We start from the raw sequence: 20,059 nt of genomic DNA on the forward strand, positions 1-20,059 counted from the left end.
ACTTGTTTTTGTATTCCAAAATATGCTGACGGAGACTGACATACAGTTCAACCTAATGAGTGTTTAAAGATGGAGAAACACCCCAGTAATTGATACAGAAAAAGGAAATTCTCATCATCCAATGCCCTTTAGCAAGACTTCCAATTCATAAGGGGATCATTCTACCCTAGTCAGTTTCCATCACCCCAGTTGTTTTTTAAAACACTGACACAGAGAAACAGAAGGACAATGGGGAGAACAGACACAACAGCTGATGCAATCTCACAGGACATAAATACCTCTTACTATCAAAAGTTCTACAGAGGGCATTTATAAAATATTTAGAAATGCAGCTTCCTTTGCAGTTGGGTAAATCATCTGGGCTTCAAAAATGAAAGCAAAAGGATCCAGGAAGAGTTAAGAAATCTCCGAAGTTCTAAGGGAAGTTTAAACCAATCATGCCCATGGTTGGAAGAAGAAATTTTGAGTAATTCTAAGAAAATCCCTCACTGCTTTTTATTTTGTCTTACTAGAACATATTAAAAAGAACTGAGAGTTCAGAAGAAAGTAGGTTATATGGAAAACATTCTCTTGGCCCTCAAATCACTGGGTTTGGGTTATTCACTTAGAAGTTCTACTCTAATCAAGTTTTCCATAAGAAGAGAAGTTTTAGCCACTGAAATCTGAGCAATCTTCTTCAATGGCACCCTGTAGAAAGGGAAAAGAAAACCACCCTCTTATGTTTGAAAAACTATTATTAGTCTGAAATGAAAGATATCACCTTCCAAAAGAACAGGAGAAAACTCGGCTGGCTAGTTCAAGTCAGAAACCGAGGGTGGAGGTTTCCAAGGCCCTTTTATTAGGGGAAGGTCCCCTTTGTAGCACAAGACTTCACATATGTATCAGACAATCAGATAAGTTCCTAAAAATTAGGGAAAAAAAAGGGAAAAACAAAACAGATGCACTTTTTATATATATTAAACATAAATTAAAAACAATTTATAAAATGGTCACCTTTCTTACAGCATAAATGCAGACTGAATTATGAATGCACCTCCAGGTTTAAGTTGTTAAAGTTGTTTTTGTTTTCCAATAATAAATAAAATTTGTTCTTAAGTTTTGGATCCACCTGTGCCACAGCAGGGCTCTGCGTCATTACTGGCTCTTCTCCCCCTGTCGCGCCTGTGCACAGCATTGGGTTGTGCAGGGGCCACCAATTTCACTGGCCCATCGGGGTACTGGCTGTCTTTTCGGGGTGGCATCCGTTCGTTAATTCGGTCCAGACCTCGGGCTTCTTCAAAACTCCGGATCCTGTGCTGAAGCGAAAACCCTCTGATGGCTACAGGAAAACAGGAAAGGGAGGAGCTCGATTAGACAACAAAGCAACAAGCTTAAAGTTTTTTAGCATACAGCAACCTCCTAGAGAAAACCATAGAAGGTTGGAGCACATGTCTGGTGAAGGTTAATGGGCAATATTTGACTTGAATCAGCCTCATCTGAAGCTACTGCTTCCTTAAGGCCCATAGGGCAGTTGAAACTATGAAAGTGATTTTCACAGAAGCTCAATACAATTAATCATGACATAAGTATACCAGACAAATGACTAACAAGTTCGTTCTGAACTTCAGTACATTTGAGAAAGGGTTTCTTATGGGCCTGAAACATGCTTAATGTAAGACAAAAGGCAATACTAGAATAATAGAGCAAGTTAAACAGAGTAGTTAACTTTAGCACAAACACCATATTGACCATAAAAAAAGTAATAAAAGAGCTAATCTTTTTTGTTTAGAAGGACAGCTTTTTCTCTTGCACAACCAGGAGCTGAATGTAAGTTAAAAGGCATCTAAAAAATAGCTTCTGGATATCTTCCTTCTAATGGAACTTTTGTATCACCAAGGAAAGGCATTCCCATTTTGAACCACCTTACTTAACAAAACAATTAAATTAATAACACAAGTTTATCAATTCCAATGATTTTCATCGTCAGATTCATAGATGATCTGTTACTTGAAATTTGTTTTCATAGAAACAGAGATAATTTAGCTTGACCGCCTTAGGGCAACCTCAGAAATGAATCAAACTAAATCCTAGTCTACTTTTGCCTCTGCTCTTGATATCCTTTAGAATCATTAGATAAAGAGGCTGACCTGTTTGGGTCTCTAGTAATCACACATAAGTCACTTCTATATGGAAGGGCTCCAAAATTAAACCATCTGATCCCTCATGACCAGTTGCTTAAGCTTCAACCATTGCATTAAAACTGACAGAGCCCAGAGAGGACTTTTGCTGTGGAGAGGGTCATTTAAATTAACACAGATACAGGACCCAAAGGAAACACTTTGTGAGCATGCCTAGAAATATTTATTCCTTTTCTCACTGCTATAGTTCTGGTGATGCAATAATAGAAGATTTCAAATGTTGACACTTTAAAACTAGTAGACAGACACATGATCACATCTATCATAGGAATATGGCCATACCTTCCCGGGCCTCTACCGCTTCTACTGTGGCTGTAAGAGGCAGGAGCAGTGGCATGCAAAAATGAAGACAGAACAAGAGTGAGTAAACCAACAGCATTGCTGCCAGCACAGACAACCCAGGCTCCCACCTCAGCCTATTCCCATCCATAATAAAAGTCAACTAGTTAGAGAAGCCAGGATTACTGAGAAACACTAAACTGGGGGGAGATGTGAGGTGGGGAGAGTTTCTAATACTTTTAACATTTCGGGTGGCATGGGAACCGTTTTAGCTAATAGCATCTGTAGCTAAGACAATGGGTCAGTCAAGCTGACTATAAGAAACCAAGAGTTATAGTGCTTTCCTAGTTTTTAAATACAGCTGCTAATTTACTCTTTGACATTCACGTATCAAAATAACTTGAGTCAAATAATTTAACATCACAACTGTTCTTTAGTTTCTAACAGCTCAGATGGTATTAAATGAGCTGTTGCTGGGTCCTACACAAAATAGTTACTTAAAACTAATTCTTACTGCTCTTAAGCAATTTATGTGGAGTCCAACTGTCCTTTTTAATTACTTAATAAAAAAAAGAATGACCTTTGAATAACAGACTAGCATTTGGAAGGAGAGAAACATGGGTTTTAAGTGAGTGGTTATTTCTTGTCCAGGGGTGGAGTACTAAACTGGCAAAGACATAAAACTACTCAATACCAGATACAAATTCCTGTAACCATCTGGGATTAGAGATCTAGTAGAAGCTGCAATTTCCAACCCATACAGCTTCCATTCACTGTGCAGAGAGCAGGCCAATTACTAAGAGGGCCTTCTCCTTCAGTGATGGAAAAGGAAGTAATTTAAAAATTAGTGCCAACAGGTAAACTTCCTTGCATCATCTTTTTAAAGTAGTAAAAACCCTAATACATGAAAAGGTTACAAGTGTAGCAAGAAAGATCTTATTAGAAGAACCCTCTCAGTTCCTCCAGTACTGATTTTTTACAAGAAGTCAGGGAAAAATAATGAACAGGACAGTTTACTGTTCTTGAGGTTCTGTGTATCAATAAGAGAGGAGAAACTGGAAGAACTGACAGTTAATGTCCTATCACAGTGTGAAAAATGGAACCTTGGAATCAACTTATCAAGTGCTTAAATTTGTCAACCATCTGTAGGCCTGTGGTAAGGCAATGTCACACCCTCTCTAATTGCCTCAAATAGAACAAATAAACGTTCACAAGAAAACGATAGTGCCTTCAAACAGTACATCACTGCTGCTGTTACAAAGTTGAAGAACAAAGCATAGCCTGAAATTGTATACAGGTTGTTGGTCTAATTAGAGTTTAAACACTATGTGGTAAAATGTGTGCAAGTATTACACTGTTTTGGGTCCTTCTAGAATTGCTTTTTGCACCGGGTATTAAGATACCAGCCTGCATTAAGGGGCATTATATATAAGAAACAGTCATAAAAAAACTGAGAAACTGGTTTATTTATTTATATTTAATTTATGTTTGTATATATTTTTATTATATTTCTTTACTGAAATATAATTCACATACCATAAAATTCACTTGTTTAAAGTGTTCAATTCAATGATTTAATATAGAGTTGTACAACCATCACCACAATCTATGGTTAGAACATTTTCATCACCCCCAAAAGAAAGCTATTTACCTCCCTCATCCCTTTCCCTTAATCCTAAAGCCAACCAATGCCTGGTCTGGACATTTCATATAAATAGAATCGCTGAGTTTCTGATTTTAGTGACTGACTTCTTTCACTTGGCATGTTTTTTGTTTTTAAGATTTTATTTATTTATTTGACAGAGAGAGAGACCGCAAAAGAGGGAACACAAGCAGGGGGAGTGGGAGAGGGAGAAGCAGGCTTCCCGCTGAGCAGGGAGCCTGATGCGGGGCTCGATCCCAGGACTCTGGGATCACAACCTGAGCCAAAGGCAGACGCCTAACCACTGAGCCACCCAGGCACCCCTCACTTAGCATGTTTTTAAGGTTTAGTCACGTTGAAGCATGTACCAGTACTTCATTCCTTTTTATGACTGAATAGTATGCTACCGTGTGAAGAGCCACCTCATCAGGTGATGGACGTCTGAGCCATTTCCACTTCTTGGCTCTAATGAAAAATGCTGCTGTGGATATCTGTGTACAAGTCTTTGTGTGGATACGTTCTCATTTTTCTGGGGTGTATAGCTACAAGTGGAACAGCTGGTCATAGGTCAACTGCACATTTAATCATCTATGGAACTGCCAGATTGGTTTCCAAAGTACTGCACCATTTCACATTTCCACCAGCAGGGTATGAGGGTCCCAATTTCTCCACATTCTCACCAATACTTGCTACTATCTGTGTGATCACAGCCATCCTAGTGGGTGGTATCTCATTGTGGTTTGGGTCTGTATTTCCTTAATGTCTAATGATGTTGAGCAAATTTTCCCATGCTTATTGGCCACTTGTATGTCTTTGGAAAAATGTCTATTCAACTTTTTTACCCACTTTTTAATTGGCTTGTCTTTTTATTATTCAATTATAAGAGTTCTTTCTATTTTCTAGATACCAGTTCCTTATGCAATGTATGATTTGTAAATATTTCCACCCATCCTATGGGTTGGGTTATCGTTTCTCTTTCTTGATGATGGTTCCATTTGCAGCACAAATGTTAATTTTGAGGTAGTCCAATTTATAACTGATTTGTTTTTTATTTTATGGTCTTTGTGAATCTCGTTCGGTTCTTGGCACTCCTCTTTATTTCGGTACTAGGAAGCTTGGGAGTAAAATTTGTGGCTGTCTATTGGCTTTTTGTTTGTTTGTTTTCCTTTGTGCTCCAAATTCCAAGCATATTTATTTTACTTCAATGTGTTATACATATACTGTAACTTACTCAAATCCCTCTTGGAACAAGGTAAGACAAATGAATATATGATATAAGGCCATATGGGATATTGTTGGTTGAAAGTTCTCCAAGTAAAGTTAAAGGAACAATAAAAGGTCTTTTCTAGCTAATGCTCCAGTTTGCCAATGAACCTGTAGAACTGAGACTCTGATGGGAAAATGACAAATAAACTTAGTTTCTGTCAATCAGTAAGAGACATAAGAAGCTCTAAAAAGCTAGCTCCAACTTAGTTTTGTTCTTACGCATTCCTGAAGATGTCTATCATTTTCAAAAGCATCAATAAAAAATCCTATTTGATTAAAACACTCATATTCCAATTAGGAATGAAGAGAAACTATATACTTGGGACTGAGAACAAAAGGCAGACCAAAGACTATAAACAAACAAACAAATCTCCAAATAGCACATCCATACAATTCTCGTTATTCATCTCAGATCTGCTCTTTCAAGGTCCAGATTGAAAGAACAACTTTGTGGATCAGCAAGTTTCCAAAACTTTTCAAGTAAGGATGTAGAAGACTTTCCCTTTTTCTTCACCCATGGTGTTTCCTACTAATTGCAACCTGCCTCATCAGAAGTGCTCTCAGAGTGGCTCACATGACTAATTACCAAACAAAGTAATGGAGGGAAGTATTTTGCTTACAAGAAACTGTACATTTATTTGAGAGAAAAATATTCAACCTGAAATAGTTTACTGATCCTTTCCATGAAACTAAAGAAATTAAGAAAATTAGTTATGTACTTCCAAGGAGAAAATGTTCATTCCTCCTTCCAAATAGTTAAACTCTAATATTCCAGTATTTAATTTGAAAGAGAAGGAGGAATTCAATCCTACATAAAGAAAGGGGGGAAAAAGGCTTATTCCTATTAATGACTATCAGTGGACTTACCACAAAAAGCAAAGGTTTCCTATAAGTAACAGGATGACAAGAAAAAAGAAAAGCTTAAATAGAAACAATTTAATAAACAAGGGGGGCAAAAAAACAGTGAAACTCTAGTTTAAGTTGTTAATGCTTCAGCTGCAGTTTTTGTGCCTAGAATTAGTCATCTTGCTTGACCAGATCTACGTCTATTCTGACAAACATCAATCTTTTCATTCCAGGGTTCCATAAAGCCCTCTCCTTATAAGCTGGGGTCCACGTGTGTTTTAGAACTGACACTCTGACTGGATAGGTGACTGTGGCACTGGAGTAGGATATGGCTCTCAGGCAGAGGCAAACACCCTCTCTGAGAAATGCTAACACCCCAATATAAAACAGGCATAAGTGGGATGCCTGGGTGGCTCAGTCAGTTAAGTGTCCAACTCTTGATTTCAGCTTGGGTCATGATCTCAGGGTTGTGAAGCTGAGCCCCTTGTGGGCTCTGCACTCAGCAGGGAGTCTGCTTGAGATTCTCTCTCTCCCTCGCCCCCCACTCGAGCGCTCTCTTTCTAAAATAAATAAATCTTAAAAAAAAAAAACCATACATAAGTGTAGACATATCATGTGCACAAATCTAAAGTGCACAGCTCTATACATTTTTATGTATGAATATACTTGTGTAACTACTACCCAGATAGTGATATAGAACATTGCCACTACTCCAGAAGTCCCCTCTGCTCCTTCTGTGTCAATATTCTCCCACCAGAGGAAGTGCCATTCTGACTTCTATTACTGTTTGGCTAGTTTGCCTATTCTTGAACATCCTATAAATCAGATAGTCTGTGCCCTTTTGTGCCTAGTTTTTTAGTTTACCATAGTATTTGTGAGATTCAACCATGTTTTTGCATGTGTTCATAGTGTTATTTTTTCACTGCTGTGTATATTCCATTGTAGAAACAGAACACATTTATCTACTCTACCATTGAAGAACATTTGGGTTTTTTCCTGTTTGGGGCTATTATGAATAAAGCTACGGTAAACATTGTTATGCAAATCCTTTGGTGGACATATGCATTTATTTCTCTTTGATATACCAGGGCTGGGATTTCTGGGGTATGGGGTAGGATATATGTTTTGTTTAACTGCCCAAGAGTTTTCCAAAGTGGTTGAACCAATTTACATGCCCACCAGCAATGTATCTAGTTCTATTCTCCATAAATTCACCAACACTTGGTATTGTTAGACTTCAATTTTAGCCATTCTGGTGAATATGTAGTGGTATTTCACTGTGGTTTTAATGTCTGTTTCCCAGATGAGTAACTATATTAAGCATCTTTTCATATGCTCACTGGCCATTTTGATACCCTCTTTTGTGAAGTGCCTATTAAAATATATTGACCATTAAAAAATTGTTTGTGTTTTTCTTATTGAGTTTATAATTCTTTATAGATTCTGAATTTAAGCCCTTTGTCTGACATATGTATTGCAAAAAATCTTCTCTCAGTTAATGGCTTGGCTTTTCCCTTTCCTAAACATGTATTTTCAGAAATTCTTAGTTTTAATGAAATTTAATTAATTGATTTTTTTTCTTTTAAGATTAGTACTTTTTATGTCCTATCTAAGGACTCTATCTACTCTAATACTCTCCATACTTTTTTGGGTAAGTTTTATTTTTTCTTTTACATTTAAGTTGTAATTAATTTTGAATTAATTTTTGTATATAGAGAGAAGAGTTAAGATTCACTTTCCCCCACATGGATATCCAATTGCTCTAGTATCATTTATTGAAAAAAGCCCTAATTTTAAATTTTATGTTGACTGCTGGGTAATGGGAGCACACCTTCCATGAAAGGAGTATTTCTCATACTCACCTGTCTCAATAGTCTGCTTTCCTCCTGAGAGGACACCTAGAGGGAGTGTCCCTGTTGGAGTCAGGCCCTTGAGAGTCAGCACACTCTCACTCTCTTCCCTGCAAAGGAAGGTGAAAGCCCTGCATTAATGCCAGGGTGTCTACTGCTCAGCAGTTCAAAGGCACTAGATGGGAAGTTAAGAAAAGATGCACAGAGATGGAGGAAAGGTTCTCCTTCCTCCTACCCCTTCCCTGACCCAACGAAAGAGATGTTTTCTGAAAGTGTTCCAATTTTAAACCACCAGCAGATTCTTGTTTTTCAGTTAGAGTTACTTAATAGCCAGGTACTGTTCTAATGCTTCCATTATATCACCCCATTTAATCCTCCTAATAACTGTGTAAGGCAGGTCTTTTTATTATCATGCTTTTACAGACAAGGAACTGAGGCTCAAAATCATACAGCTAAGAAGAAGTCGAGCCAGGATGTGAACACAGGCAATCTGGCTCCAGAATCCACACTAAATCACTCCATTCACTACATCTAAGCTTGTACCAAATGAATGTTTGCCAAAACATTTCTAGTCACTTTAATATATAGGTCAGATTCAATGTGCACTCAGCTCTGACTCTGAAGACCTATCCAATCATACAAACTCCAATTCTAAAAAAAAACTGTTCTGAAATCAACTTCCAATTTTCTGTCAAAATGCTTTGATCCCACACTGCAATGACAGATTTATCCTTACCGCAGAATTGAAAAGACCCGTGCCATCTTCCCAATGGCTCTGATTTTATTCTTGATGATCTCCTTTCGAACTGTAGTGCCTCCTTCAGGAATACAAAGAATCAGTGAGTTAAAAGAATGTGTTAACTGGTTAGTTGTTAAAAATGCAGGATGAAGTATCTTTCTAAGTTAAAGAAATTGTTATTTTAAAAAAAGAAATCAAGGTCTAAGTTTGTTTAGACAAAGAAAAATCCCAGGAAGTTCTAAGGAGCAAGAGAAAAAACAACCCAGAAGAGGGGAAAAGCAAGATGAAAAAAATGGAGGGGGTCACAACAAAGACAGACTGGACAGACCTACAAGAGGTGGGAACTTATTTGTGGTTCTGAAATACAGAGCACAGTGAAGAATGAAACATACATGTATCAACAAAGACAGTCGCTACAGCAAAGATCTCTTCTGAGAATGCTGTGGGCCACCTCAGAATGCGGGGTTTGGCCTGCCAAATGGCAAGTGACGATTCACCCAGTTGTCTTCTGTGGGCAAACACAACATAGAGCTAGCTCTCCTCAACTTAGTGAGGGGCTGCTTTCATTCTATAATCCTCACTCACAAACCGGTGAGTTATTTCCTAACATCGACAACTGTGCAATATAAATTATGATGGTGGGGAAGGTCTTTATAAAACAACACCAAAAATGTTACCACAACATTGTATGGCCTTTTCTCATCTAAGATTAAGGGAACAGCTCACACATGAGAAGCCAAGGTCCAGGCATGCACCAGGTGACCGCACTCAAAAGTCAGAAAGAGAAACATGGCCTCTCCTTCCTCACCCCTCCAGTTCTCAATATCCTGCAGAATTATACAGCAGGTGCAAAGAAAACATTTACACTAAAACAGAAAGGGAGGATGGAGAGCCTGTCTGAATCACTCAACTACAACTAAAAAGGTCTAATAAAATTAATAGGCTGTGGTGGGACAGACAGCAAGTATTAAGCTCTTAGCACATTTTAGTCAGATACCTTTCCGATAGCTTGAAATGTAGTGATCTTCAGGGAGAAGAGACACCAAGAAACAAGAAGATGAAGATAGAATTATGGGAAGAGAAATTTAGGTTGACATGGAAGAGAGAAAAAAAATCAAAGTGAAATGCAATGAGAGAAGCAGGCTACTACTATCTTTTATCAGCTCAGAAGAGACATCCTTGGTAGCATGATAGAGTATTAAATCACAGATTTCTTGTCAGCAGTTTTTCCTTTTCTTAGAAGTTTATAGTTTTACATTAATTCACCTCTATTGTCATCCAAAACACCCTATCCCCACAAGTCATGCAAATAAAATTGGACAAAGAAAAAGATACTATTTGGGAAACAAATGATGCTGAAAACAGGGAACAAAAACAAAGGGCAAAATGAACAGCCTACAAATCTCTTAATAAAGCCATGTGTTTTTTTTTTTTTACTTTTTATTGTTATGTTAATCACCATACATCACATCATTAGTTTTTGATGTAGTGTTCCATGATTCATTGTTTGTGCATAACACCCAGTGCTCCATGCAGAACGTGCCCTCTTTAATACCCAACACCAGTAAAGCCATATGTTTTTGTTTAATGGAGTCACTATCTTCCTGTGTCTTTTTGGAGATATTATAATCTTTCCCTTTTTCAGTTTTATATTTTCTTCAGAATCTCAAGTTCATTCACATTGCTTTCTGCTGTTTGTGTTGTTGATTCTCTTCGAGACTTTCCTGAGGTGGCTGGTAATCCTTGGTGTCTGCTTGTGATTGAGAATGGGGGCCTAAAAGGCTCTCCAAGTTGCCGGGTGGACCGCTGACTGGCAGCTTTACAGGTAGGGATGGGGTGGGGGAGCTTTGTGAGGGAGTTCTCTATATCAGTACTGAGGATGCACATGGCCACTCAATTCACCTGTTTTGGGCAAGGTATTGATGCCCTCAGTTGTATTCTTAACCCAGAAATTTTTAGTTTACACCTTTTTTGGAGATTAGCCTCCAGACCTGGAGAAGAGGCAGTTGCCCAGTGGCAACTAGGACAGTAACTGCTTTTCAAACAGCTTCCACCTAGTCTTATTTTAGCTCAGTGACCATCTCCCTCCTTCCCCCAACCCACAGTCCCCAATTCTAGAAACTGCTACTACCAATTCCTTTGCTTTTTGAGAATTCTGTGCTGGAACTCAGCATTCACCACTACTTTAGGTTTCTTGAATCAGCCAAGTGAGGAACATTAATTCGTTTTCCAGTTTCTAAAAGTCCCTGTAAAAATCTCCACATTTTTGTAGGTTTGTAACTTTTAAACTTTTTTATTGTTAAGTATGAGAAACATAAAGAAAAGTACACAATACAAGTGTATGTGTCTCTGTTCCCAAAGAAAATCACTCTCTTGACCTTTATTGAAATCCTTTCTTGCTGTTCTTTATAGTTTTATCATGTAAGCATGTGTGGATCCACAAGCACTATGGTTTTCATTGTGTTTGAACTTTAGGTAATTGGAACAATCAAATATGTATTTTTGTATCTGGTTTCTTTTGCTCAACATAATGTTTGTAAGACTGATTTGTGTTTTGTCTGTTGTAGTTCACTGTCATTATTGTATACAATTCCACTATGAACACATATGCCATAGTTTATCCTTTTTACTGTCAGTGGTCATTTGGTCTGATTCCAATTTTTGGCTATTGTGAATTTGACTGCTATGACTATTCCTATGCATTTTTTTTGCTGCTATTTCTGTGAAGTATATTACTAGAATTAGAATGCTCAACTATTATGTAGATGTTCAACTCTGGACAACAGTTTGGCATTATCTACTGAAGTGGACGTACTAATTTATACCTCAGTGTATGAGCATTCCTGTTGCTACACATCCAGGCCAGTTCTTGGTGTTCTCGTTAATTCATTTTAATTTTAGTCGATCTGGTAGGCATATAGAATGATCCACTGTGGTTTTAATTTGCATTTCCACAATTACTAATGTGAATGAATACCTTGTCATATCTTTACAGGCCATTTTGATATTCTCTTTTGTGAAGTGCTTGTTCAAGTCTCATCTAACTGACCTGCAATTCTTTATATATTCTGCAAGTGAGCCCTTTGTGAGCAAATATGCTCTCCCACTCTGTTCCTTGTCTTTTCACACTCTTAATAGGGTCTTTTGATAAATACAAGTTCTTATTTTAACATAATCCAACTTATTAATAGTTTCCTCTATGGTAAGTGCTTTTTCTGTCCTAAGAAATTGTTCTCTACCCCAAGGTCATGAAAATATTCTATGTTATAAATTCTAGAAGCTTTTACTGTTTTACCTTTCATATTTGAATATATTAATCCATCTGGAAATTATTTTGGGGTTTGAAATATGATACGGGTCAGGTTTATTTTTTTCTCAGATATCCCCAAATCACTTATTAAAAATACCATCATTTTCCTACTACTCCTGGCAGCACCACCTCTGATGTAAATCAAGTGTCCACATATGTTGGCGATGTTTCGGGATTCTCTGTTCTGTTTCAGTGCTCATCTGTTCTTGCTCTACTAATTCTAATTACTCTAGCTTTATAGTAAATCTTGATATAAAGAACAAGTCTTCCCACTCTCTTTCTCCTCAAGACTTAAGCTATTTCCATATTAATTTTGTAACCTTTCCGTAGCATTTTCATACAAATTTTAGAATCTATCCTCAGCATTTCCATATGAATTTTAGAATCGAATGGGCTGTTAATACTTGACTTTGTACTGAATCCATAGGTCAATCTGGGAATGATTGAGATCTTTACAATATTGAGTTTTAAAAAAATCAATGAACATTTTATTTCTTTCCATTTATTTAGATCTCCTTTAATTTCTCTAATAATGCTTTATAGTTTGTTGCTTAGAGGTACCACACACCACTTGTTAGATTTATTGTTAGGGATGATATTGTAAATGGCATCTTTCTTAAGATTTCATTTTGTTGCTGGTAATAGAAATACAAATGATTTTTGCTTATTGACTTTGTATGCAGCAGCTCAGCTACATGCACTTGTTGATTTTAACAATTTATAGATTCTTTTAAATTTTCTCTGCACACAATCATATCACTTATAATAATGATAGTTGTGTTTCTCTCTTTCCAATCTTTACACCATATGTTGCTTTTTTTCCTGCCTTATTGTATTGGGTGCAACTTCTTTTTTTTTTTTTTTTTTTTAAAGATTTTATTTATTTATTTGAGAGAGAGAGAATGAGAGACAGAGAGCATGAGAGGGAGGAGGGTCAGAGGGAGAAGCAGACTCCCTGCCGAGCAGGGAGCCCGATGCGGGACTCGATCCTGTGACTCCAGGATCATGACCTGAGCTGAAGGCAGTTGCTTAACCAACTGAGCCACCCAGGCGCCCATTGGGTGCAACTTCTAATACAATATTGTATAGAGGTGTTGATAACTGGTATCCTTGTCTATTCCCAATCACTAAGGAGAGCTTTCAACATTTTGCCATATGATGTTTCCAAAAGGGTTTTATAGCTATGTTTGTTAAAGAATTTCTTTCTGAGCAGAATTTAAGGGATCTATTGCAAAAGAAGGATGAATTTTACCTAATGTTGCTTCTACATTTACTAAGATGTGATTTTTCTTCTTTTTAATGCAGTGAATTATACTGTTTTAAATAAAATTTTATTTTATAATAGTTTTAGATGTTCAGCAAAGTTGTGAAGTCACTATGGAGTTCGCATTCACCCCTCACCCAGTTCCCACTATTACTAAGATCTCAGGGGCGCCTGGGTGGCTCAGTCGTTAAGCGGCTGCCTTTGGCTCATGTTATGATCCCAGGGTCCTGGGATTGAGCCCCGCGTTCAGCTCCCTGCTCCGTGGGAAGTCTGCTTCTCCCTCTGCCTGCTGCTTCCCCTACTTGTGCTCTCTCTCTGTCAAATAAATAAATAAAATCTTAAAAAAAAAAAAAAAAAAGAAAAAAGATCTTACATTGCTATATACTGATTGAATTTTGAATGCCAAATCTTCCAAAATTTCTGGAATAAATCTACTTGGTTGGGAGACATAATTCTTTTATGTATATTGCTAGTTTCAATTTGTTGATGTTTTGTTTAGGATTATTCTATCTATATTAATGTCCTTTCACATTTTAGTATCATAGTTATACTAGCCTCACTAAATGAGCTGGAGAGCATTTTTTCTTTTTCATTCTCAGGAGGATTTGTGTAAGATTAGTGTTGTTTCTTTTTTTAAATTTTTAAATAGTTTGTTATTATTATTATTTATTTGACACAGAGAGAGAGAGAGAGAGCACAAGTAGGCAGAGTGGCAGGCAGAGGGAGAGAGAGAAGCAGGCTCCCCGCAGAGCAGAGAGCCCAATGTGGGACTCGATCCCAGGACCCTGGGATTATGACCTGAGCCAAAGGCAGATGTTTAACCAACTGAGCCACCCAGGTGCCCATGTTGTTTCTTTCTTAAATATTTGGTAAATCTGTTGGTGAAGTTATCTTCACCTGGCATCTTCTTTTCTTCATAGAAAGATTTTAAATTACAGATCCTATTTCTTGGTAGGAATGTAATTATTAAGATTTTCTATATTGTGTCAGTTTGAATAAGTTACATTTCTCAGGAAATCTGTCCATTTCACCTAAGTTTTAAAATTCATTCTCGGGCGCCTGGGTGGCTCAGTTGGTTAAGCGACTGCCTTAGGTTCAGGTCATGATCCTGGAGTCCCTGGATCGAGTCCCGCATCGGGCTCCCTGCTCGGCAGGGAGTCTGCTTCGTCCTCTGACCCTATCCCCTTCTCATGTGTTCTCTCTCTCTCAAATAAAGAAATAAAATCTTAAAAAAAAAAAATTCATTCTCATTATTTTATTAATGTCTATAGGGTCTGATATCTCCATTTTTCAGTACCCTTGGTTACTTTTGTCTTATCTTGTTTATTTGGTAAGTCTTACCAGGGATTTATCAATTTTATGAGTCTTTTAAAAGAGCACATTTTGGTATTACTACTTCTGTATTTTTTCCTATTTTATAACTAATATTCTTTTTTTTTTATTTTTTATTTTTTTTAAGATTTTATTTATTTGCGAGAGAGAGAATGAGAGACAGAGAGCATGAGAGGGAGGAGGGTCAGAGGGAGAAGCAGACTCCCTGCTGAGCAGGGAGCCCGATGCGGGACTCGATCCCGGGACTCCGGGATCATGACCTGAGCCGAAGGCAGTTGCTTAACCAACTGAGCCACCCAGGCGCCCCATAACTAATATTCTTAATCTTTTATTTCATTTCTTCTATTTTCTTTGGGTTTAAAGTACTATCTATCCTTTTGTCAACTTTCTGAGATGGATGCTGATTTTCTGCCTTTCTTCTTTTCCAGTATATTCATTTAAAGCTATAAATTTTCCTCTAAGCACAGCTTTAGATACATCCCCCAATTTTTGTCATTTTTTTTCCCAAGTTTAAATCAATTTGTATTTAAGCACCGATTTTATACCACAAAATGTGGTATAAAGGTGACTATATTTGTTCATGGAAATTGCCTTCAAAATATATTGCAACTAAGCTGTATATAAGATTTTATATGCGTTTTGGAAGACATCACACAGAAGTAGCTGCTTTGTCAATAAATTTGACCACTTTCACATTGCTCTTGGTCAGTCCACCACAGTTATGCAAGGTGATCTGGACCTTGTTGTACACACTAAACCATTCTGGGTGATGATTCATCTTCTCTGCTTGTAGGTTGACTCAGGACATGAAGTCAAATGCCTGATTACAATTTTTGAAGTACTCTTTGTAGATGGCATCTCTTTTACTTAATTCCGACCATCCTGTTACTTTAAGGTCAAGTATAATTTAATTTCTCTCAGAAGACAGCAGAAGCTGTCAACCAGTGAGCATCTGCTGACATGGCCACAAGGTTCAGGCTCCATTCCCAGGCCTGCCTGCTTGTTACTTGTCCTCAAACTTTAATATGTTCTACTTTTCATTTTCATTCAGCTCAAAATATTTTCAGATTTTCAAAGTGATTTGTTATTTGACCCATGGGTTATCAAGTGTGTGTGTGTGTGTGTGTGTGTGTATATATACACTTTTTTTTTTTAAGGTAAGCTCTAGCCCCAATGTGGGGCTTGAACTCATGACCCTGCGATCAAGAGTCGCATGTTCTACCAACTGAGCCAGCCAGCCATTCCTATCAAGTGTGTGTGTGTTTGTGTGTATGTACATATATGAAATTTTATTTTTAAAATTTACTTATTTTAGAGAGAGAAGAGGGAGAGAGCGTGAGTGGGGGGAGGGGCAGAGGGAGAGAATCTCAAGCAGACTCCTTGCTGAGTGTGGAGCCTGACTGGAGCTCGATCTCACGACCCATGAAATCATGACCTGAGCCAAAATCACAAGTCAGATGCTTAACTGACTGAGCCACTCAGGTGCCCCAAGTCTCCTAAAATATGGGGATGTTCTAGATTATCTTTTTTTTTTTTAAAAGATTTTATTTATTTATTTGACAGAGAGACACACAGTGAGAGAGGGAACACAAGCAGGGGGAGTGGGAGAGAGAGAAGCAGGCTTCCCGCTGAGTAGGCAGCCCGATGTGGAGCTCGATCCCAGGGCCCTGGGATCATGACCTGAGCCGAAGGCAGACGCTTAACGACTGAGCCACCCAAGTGCCCCTAGATTATCTTTTTGTTACTGATTTACGTATTACCTGCATATAGTCAAAGAACATAGTCATTACGATTTTAAATACTTTGACATCTGCAACTTACTTTTAGCTCAGTACGTGGTCAATTTTTGTAAATGTTATGTGTGTTTAAAAGGGTGTATTCAGCACCTGTTGGATGCAGTGTTCTTTGTATGTCCATTAGGTCAAGTTCATTAATTACATTGTAATTTTCTACAGTCTTCCTAATTTTGTTTGTCTGCTTATTCCATCAATTACTGAGAGATATTTGTTAAATTCTCCCACCATCATTGTGAATATTTTGACTTTTCATTGTACTTGTTATTTTTTATTTTACATATTATGAAGCCATATTATTAATTGCATACACACATAAAATTGTTACATCTTATTTTTTAGTTTCTACTTCATGTAATATTTATCTAAAACAACTTTTCTCTGGTTGGTGTTTGCGTTATATATTTATTTTTCTCCTTTTACTTACAAACTTTCTGTATCCTTATGCTGTGATCTGTCTCTTATAAAACATAAAGTTAAAAACAAATCCTACTTGACAATTTGTCTTTTAAACATTAACATTTGGGGCACCTGGGTGGCTCAGTTGGTTAAGCGACTGCCTTCGGCTCAGGTCATAATCCTGGAGTCCCAGGATCGAGTCCCACATCGGGCTCCCTGCTCAGCAGGGAGTCTGCTTCTCCCTCTGACCCTCCCCACTCTCATGTGCTTTCTCGTTCTCTCAAATAAATAAATAAATAAATAAATAAAATCTTAAACATTAACACTTAATAAAATTTCTGAAATATTTATCATGATAATTTATTCTATTTGTCTTATTGTTATGTACCTTCCTTCCTTGCCTTCTTGTGGGTTATTTTTTATCATTCCATTTTTTTCTATAATTTAAAAGTTAAATACTTTAAAAAACCCTCTTTTCTTGAAGGTTACTCTAGATCACAACATGTATCTCTTACTTACCAAAATATAATATTGTTTTTTTTTTTTCCAATTTTTTTTAAGTTTATTTATTTACTTAAGTAATCGCCACACCCAACCTGCGGCTTTAACTTATAAGCCAAGATAAAGAGTCACATGCTCTTCCAACTGAGCCAATGAGACACGCCCCCCCACCCAGTATAACGCTAACAGTTACTTTCCCCTTCTTCCCAAATAATGCAGTCCTCACATACTTTATCTCTATCCCACTGCCAATTATTATTGTCTTATGTTTTAATTCTGTCTTTTAAACCTAATAAAACATTATTATTGTTGTGTAATACAGTTTACATTCATTTGATTTACCCACATATTTTCTACTATTTTTACTTTTTATTTCTTCTTGAATCTCCAAGCTTCCATCTGGTATTTTCCTTCTGCTTGAATAATATTTTTTAAAATTTCACTTAGGGGGCACCTGGGTGGCTCAGTCAGTTAAGCATCTGCCTTCGGCTCAGGTCATGATCCCAGGGTCCTGGGATCGAGCTCCACATCAGGCTCCCTGCTCAGTGGGGAGCCTGCATCTCCCTCTCCCTCTGCCTGCCACTCCCCCTACTTGTGTGCTTTCTCTCTCTGTCAAATAAATAAATAAAATCTTTAAAATAAAATAAAATATCACTTAGTGGGTCTTTTGGTAATTCCCTAAGTATATTTTTTAAGGGAGGGGTATCTGAAAAATGCTTATTTTCTCTTCACTCTTGAAAGGCATTCCTGCTGGGTATAGAACTCTAGGTTACCAGTTATTATCTTTCAGTGCTTTGAATATGTTATTCCATTTTTCTTGCTTCTACTGTCAGTTTAATTGGTCTCTTTTGAAATTAATCTCTTTTTTTCTGGTTGTTTTAGGATTTTTTTCTTTGTCATCTGAAGTACTTTTACTATGATGTACTCAGGTGTTATTTTCTTTGTATTCATTCTGCGTTGGTTTACAGAGCTTCTTCAATCTGTGGCTTAATGTCTTGTCAACCTTAGAAAATTTTTATCCATTATCTCCTCAAATAATGATTCTACCTATTCTATCTCTTCTCTGGGACTCCACACATACAGATGATAAGCCTACTCACTGTATCCTCTGTCTCCTAGGCCTTTTTTGGTATTTTATTTTTTCTTTTCATGATTCATTCTAGATTGTTTTTTCTGACCTATTGTCTGGTTCATTTATTCTTGGTTTAGCTTTACTGAATCTGTTAATTCATCTTTCACAATTTAAAAATTTATTTTACTTTTCATTCCTAGCATCTTCTTTCAATGCTTTATCAACTCTGCTTTTATAATTCACAATTTTCTGCCAAAATTTTCAACCTAGTTTTTTATGTTCTTGAACACAGTAAGCACTGTTTTGGTTTGGTTTGGTGTTTAGCACAGCTATTTTATTTTATTTTTTTTTTTTTAAAGATTTTATTTATTTATTTGATAGAGACAGAGATAGCCAGAGCAGGAACACAAGCAGGGGGCGCAGGAGAGGGAGAAGCAGGCTTCCTGCTGAGCAGGGAGCCCGATGTGGGGCTCGATCCCAGGACCCTGGGATCATGACCTGAGCCGAAGGCAGACGCTTAATGACTGAGCCACCCAGGCACCCTTAGCACAGCTATTTTAAAGTTCAGTCTGATAAAGCCAATGTCTGGAGAACCTGGCATCTGTTTTTATTTTTTGGTGTTTCTGCTGGTTCTCATTCATGTTGTTATATCTCCTCATATGCCTAGTTATTTTTGGTTGTGAGTCATATATTATATATTTGAAAGATTATTTGTAGTAATTTAAAGTCCTACGCGATGTTATCTTAGTATAGAGAGGTTTGCTTTTGCCAGGTGCCTAGGGCTACTTTATTTAAATTTCATGGACTGAAATGATTTGAAGGTAGGCTATAGTGACTTTCAGGGCTGTTCTAGTTCCAGTTTACCCTTACTCTTACATAGATGCAACATTCTGGGGTCCCCAACCAATGAGGAGAAACTCACCAGCCCTCACATCATCCTTGGCAAGGCATGAGCCCTAATTTTTTTTTTAAGTAGGCTCCACGCCCAGCATGGAACCCAACACGTGGCTTGAACTCACAACCCCGAGATCAAGACCTGAGCTGAAATCAAGAGTTGGACGCCCAACCAAATGAGCCATCCAGGCACCCCAAACCCTAACTTTTTAGCTTCTATCAAGACGGCTGCTCAACATCTTAGTTCCTTCTTTTGAAATTCATGGATATCTCTAGGAAAGAAATAGTCCCAAATTTTGGTTTTACCTCTCTGGATTTATGTCTTTTTTCCAGATCTCAACTTGGTAATTATTTTACTTTGTTAGCTTTCTGAATGCCTCTAAAGCAAATTTTAGAATATTGTGTCTAGTTTTTACAGTTATCTTAAGTCAGGGTTGATTTAAACTATCTAGTGTGGCATTACTAAAGTGGAAATCCTTAGTTTGTATCACTTAAATAAAACCAAAATTGTATTGTTTTTAGTGTAGTTTCAGAAAGGAATGGAATTAGAAGTATGTTCAATTCACCATCATAACCTAAAAAGTTATTCTTCATTTCCTTTCAGAAAAAAATTAAAAAGCATGTATCAGCTTATATCTACACACCCTGTAAAAAATGGAAATGAGAAGATTCTATTCATTTACTTTTGCACTTAA

General features: G+C 37.3%; 1 protein-coding gene across 6 annotated transcripts in view; it reads right to left on the bottom strand.

Moving 5' to 3' along the window:
* Positions 1-791: 791 nt before the first annotated feature.
* The window catches only part of PPP3CC (protein phosphatase 3 catalytic subunit gamma), a 98,683-nt gene continuing 79,415 nt past the window's right edge, over positions 792-20,059 (bottom strand). For 2 of the 6 annotated variants that reach the window (XM_064585406.1, XM_045879996.3), the window contains 5 exons: positions 9,797-9,823; positions 8,797-8,878; positions 8,073-8,170; positions 2,460-2,489; positions 792-1,318 (listed from right to left, as the gene is read on the bottom strand). In XM_064585406.1, coding sequence (XP_064441476.1) covers positions 1,092-1,318; positions 2,460-2,489; positions 8,073-8,170; positions 8,797-8,878; positions 9,797-9,823 — 464 coding nt within the window. In that variant the 3' untranslated portion in view covers positions 792-1,091. The remainder of the gene's footprint in view (positions 1,319-2,459; positions 2,490-8,072; positions 8,171-8,796; positions 8,879-9,796; positions 9,824-20,059) is intronic. The other 4 variants (XM_064585407.1, XM_045879997.3, XM_064585408.1 and 1 more) reach the window with 2 other exon arrangements.

The sequence above is a fragment of the Mirounga angustirostris genome, unplaced genomic scaffold (assembly GCF_029215605.1).
Source record: "Mirounga angustirostris isolate CCGP_5_RB_7025 unplaced genomic scaffold, mMirAng1.0.hap1 SCAF_2, whole genome shotgun sequence".
Taxonomy (NCBI): Eukaryota; Metazoa; Chordata; class Mammalia; order Carnivora; family Phocidae; genus Mirounga; species Mirounga angustirostris.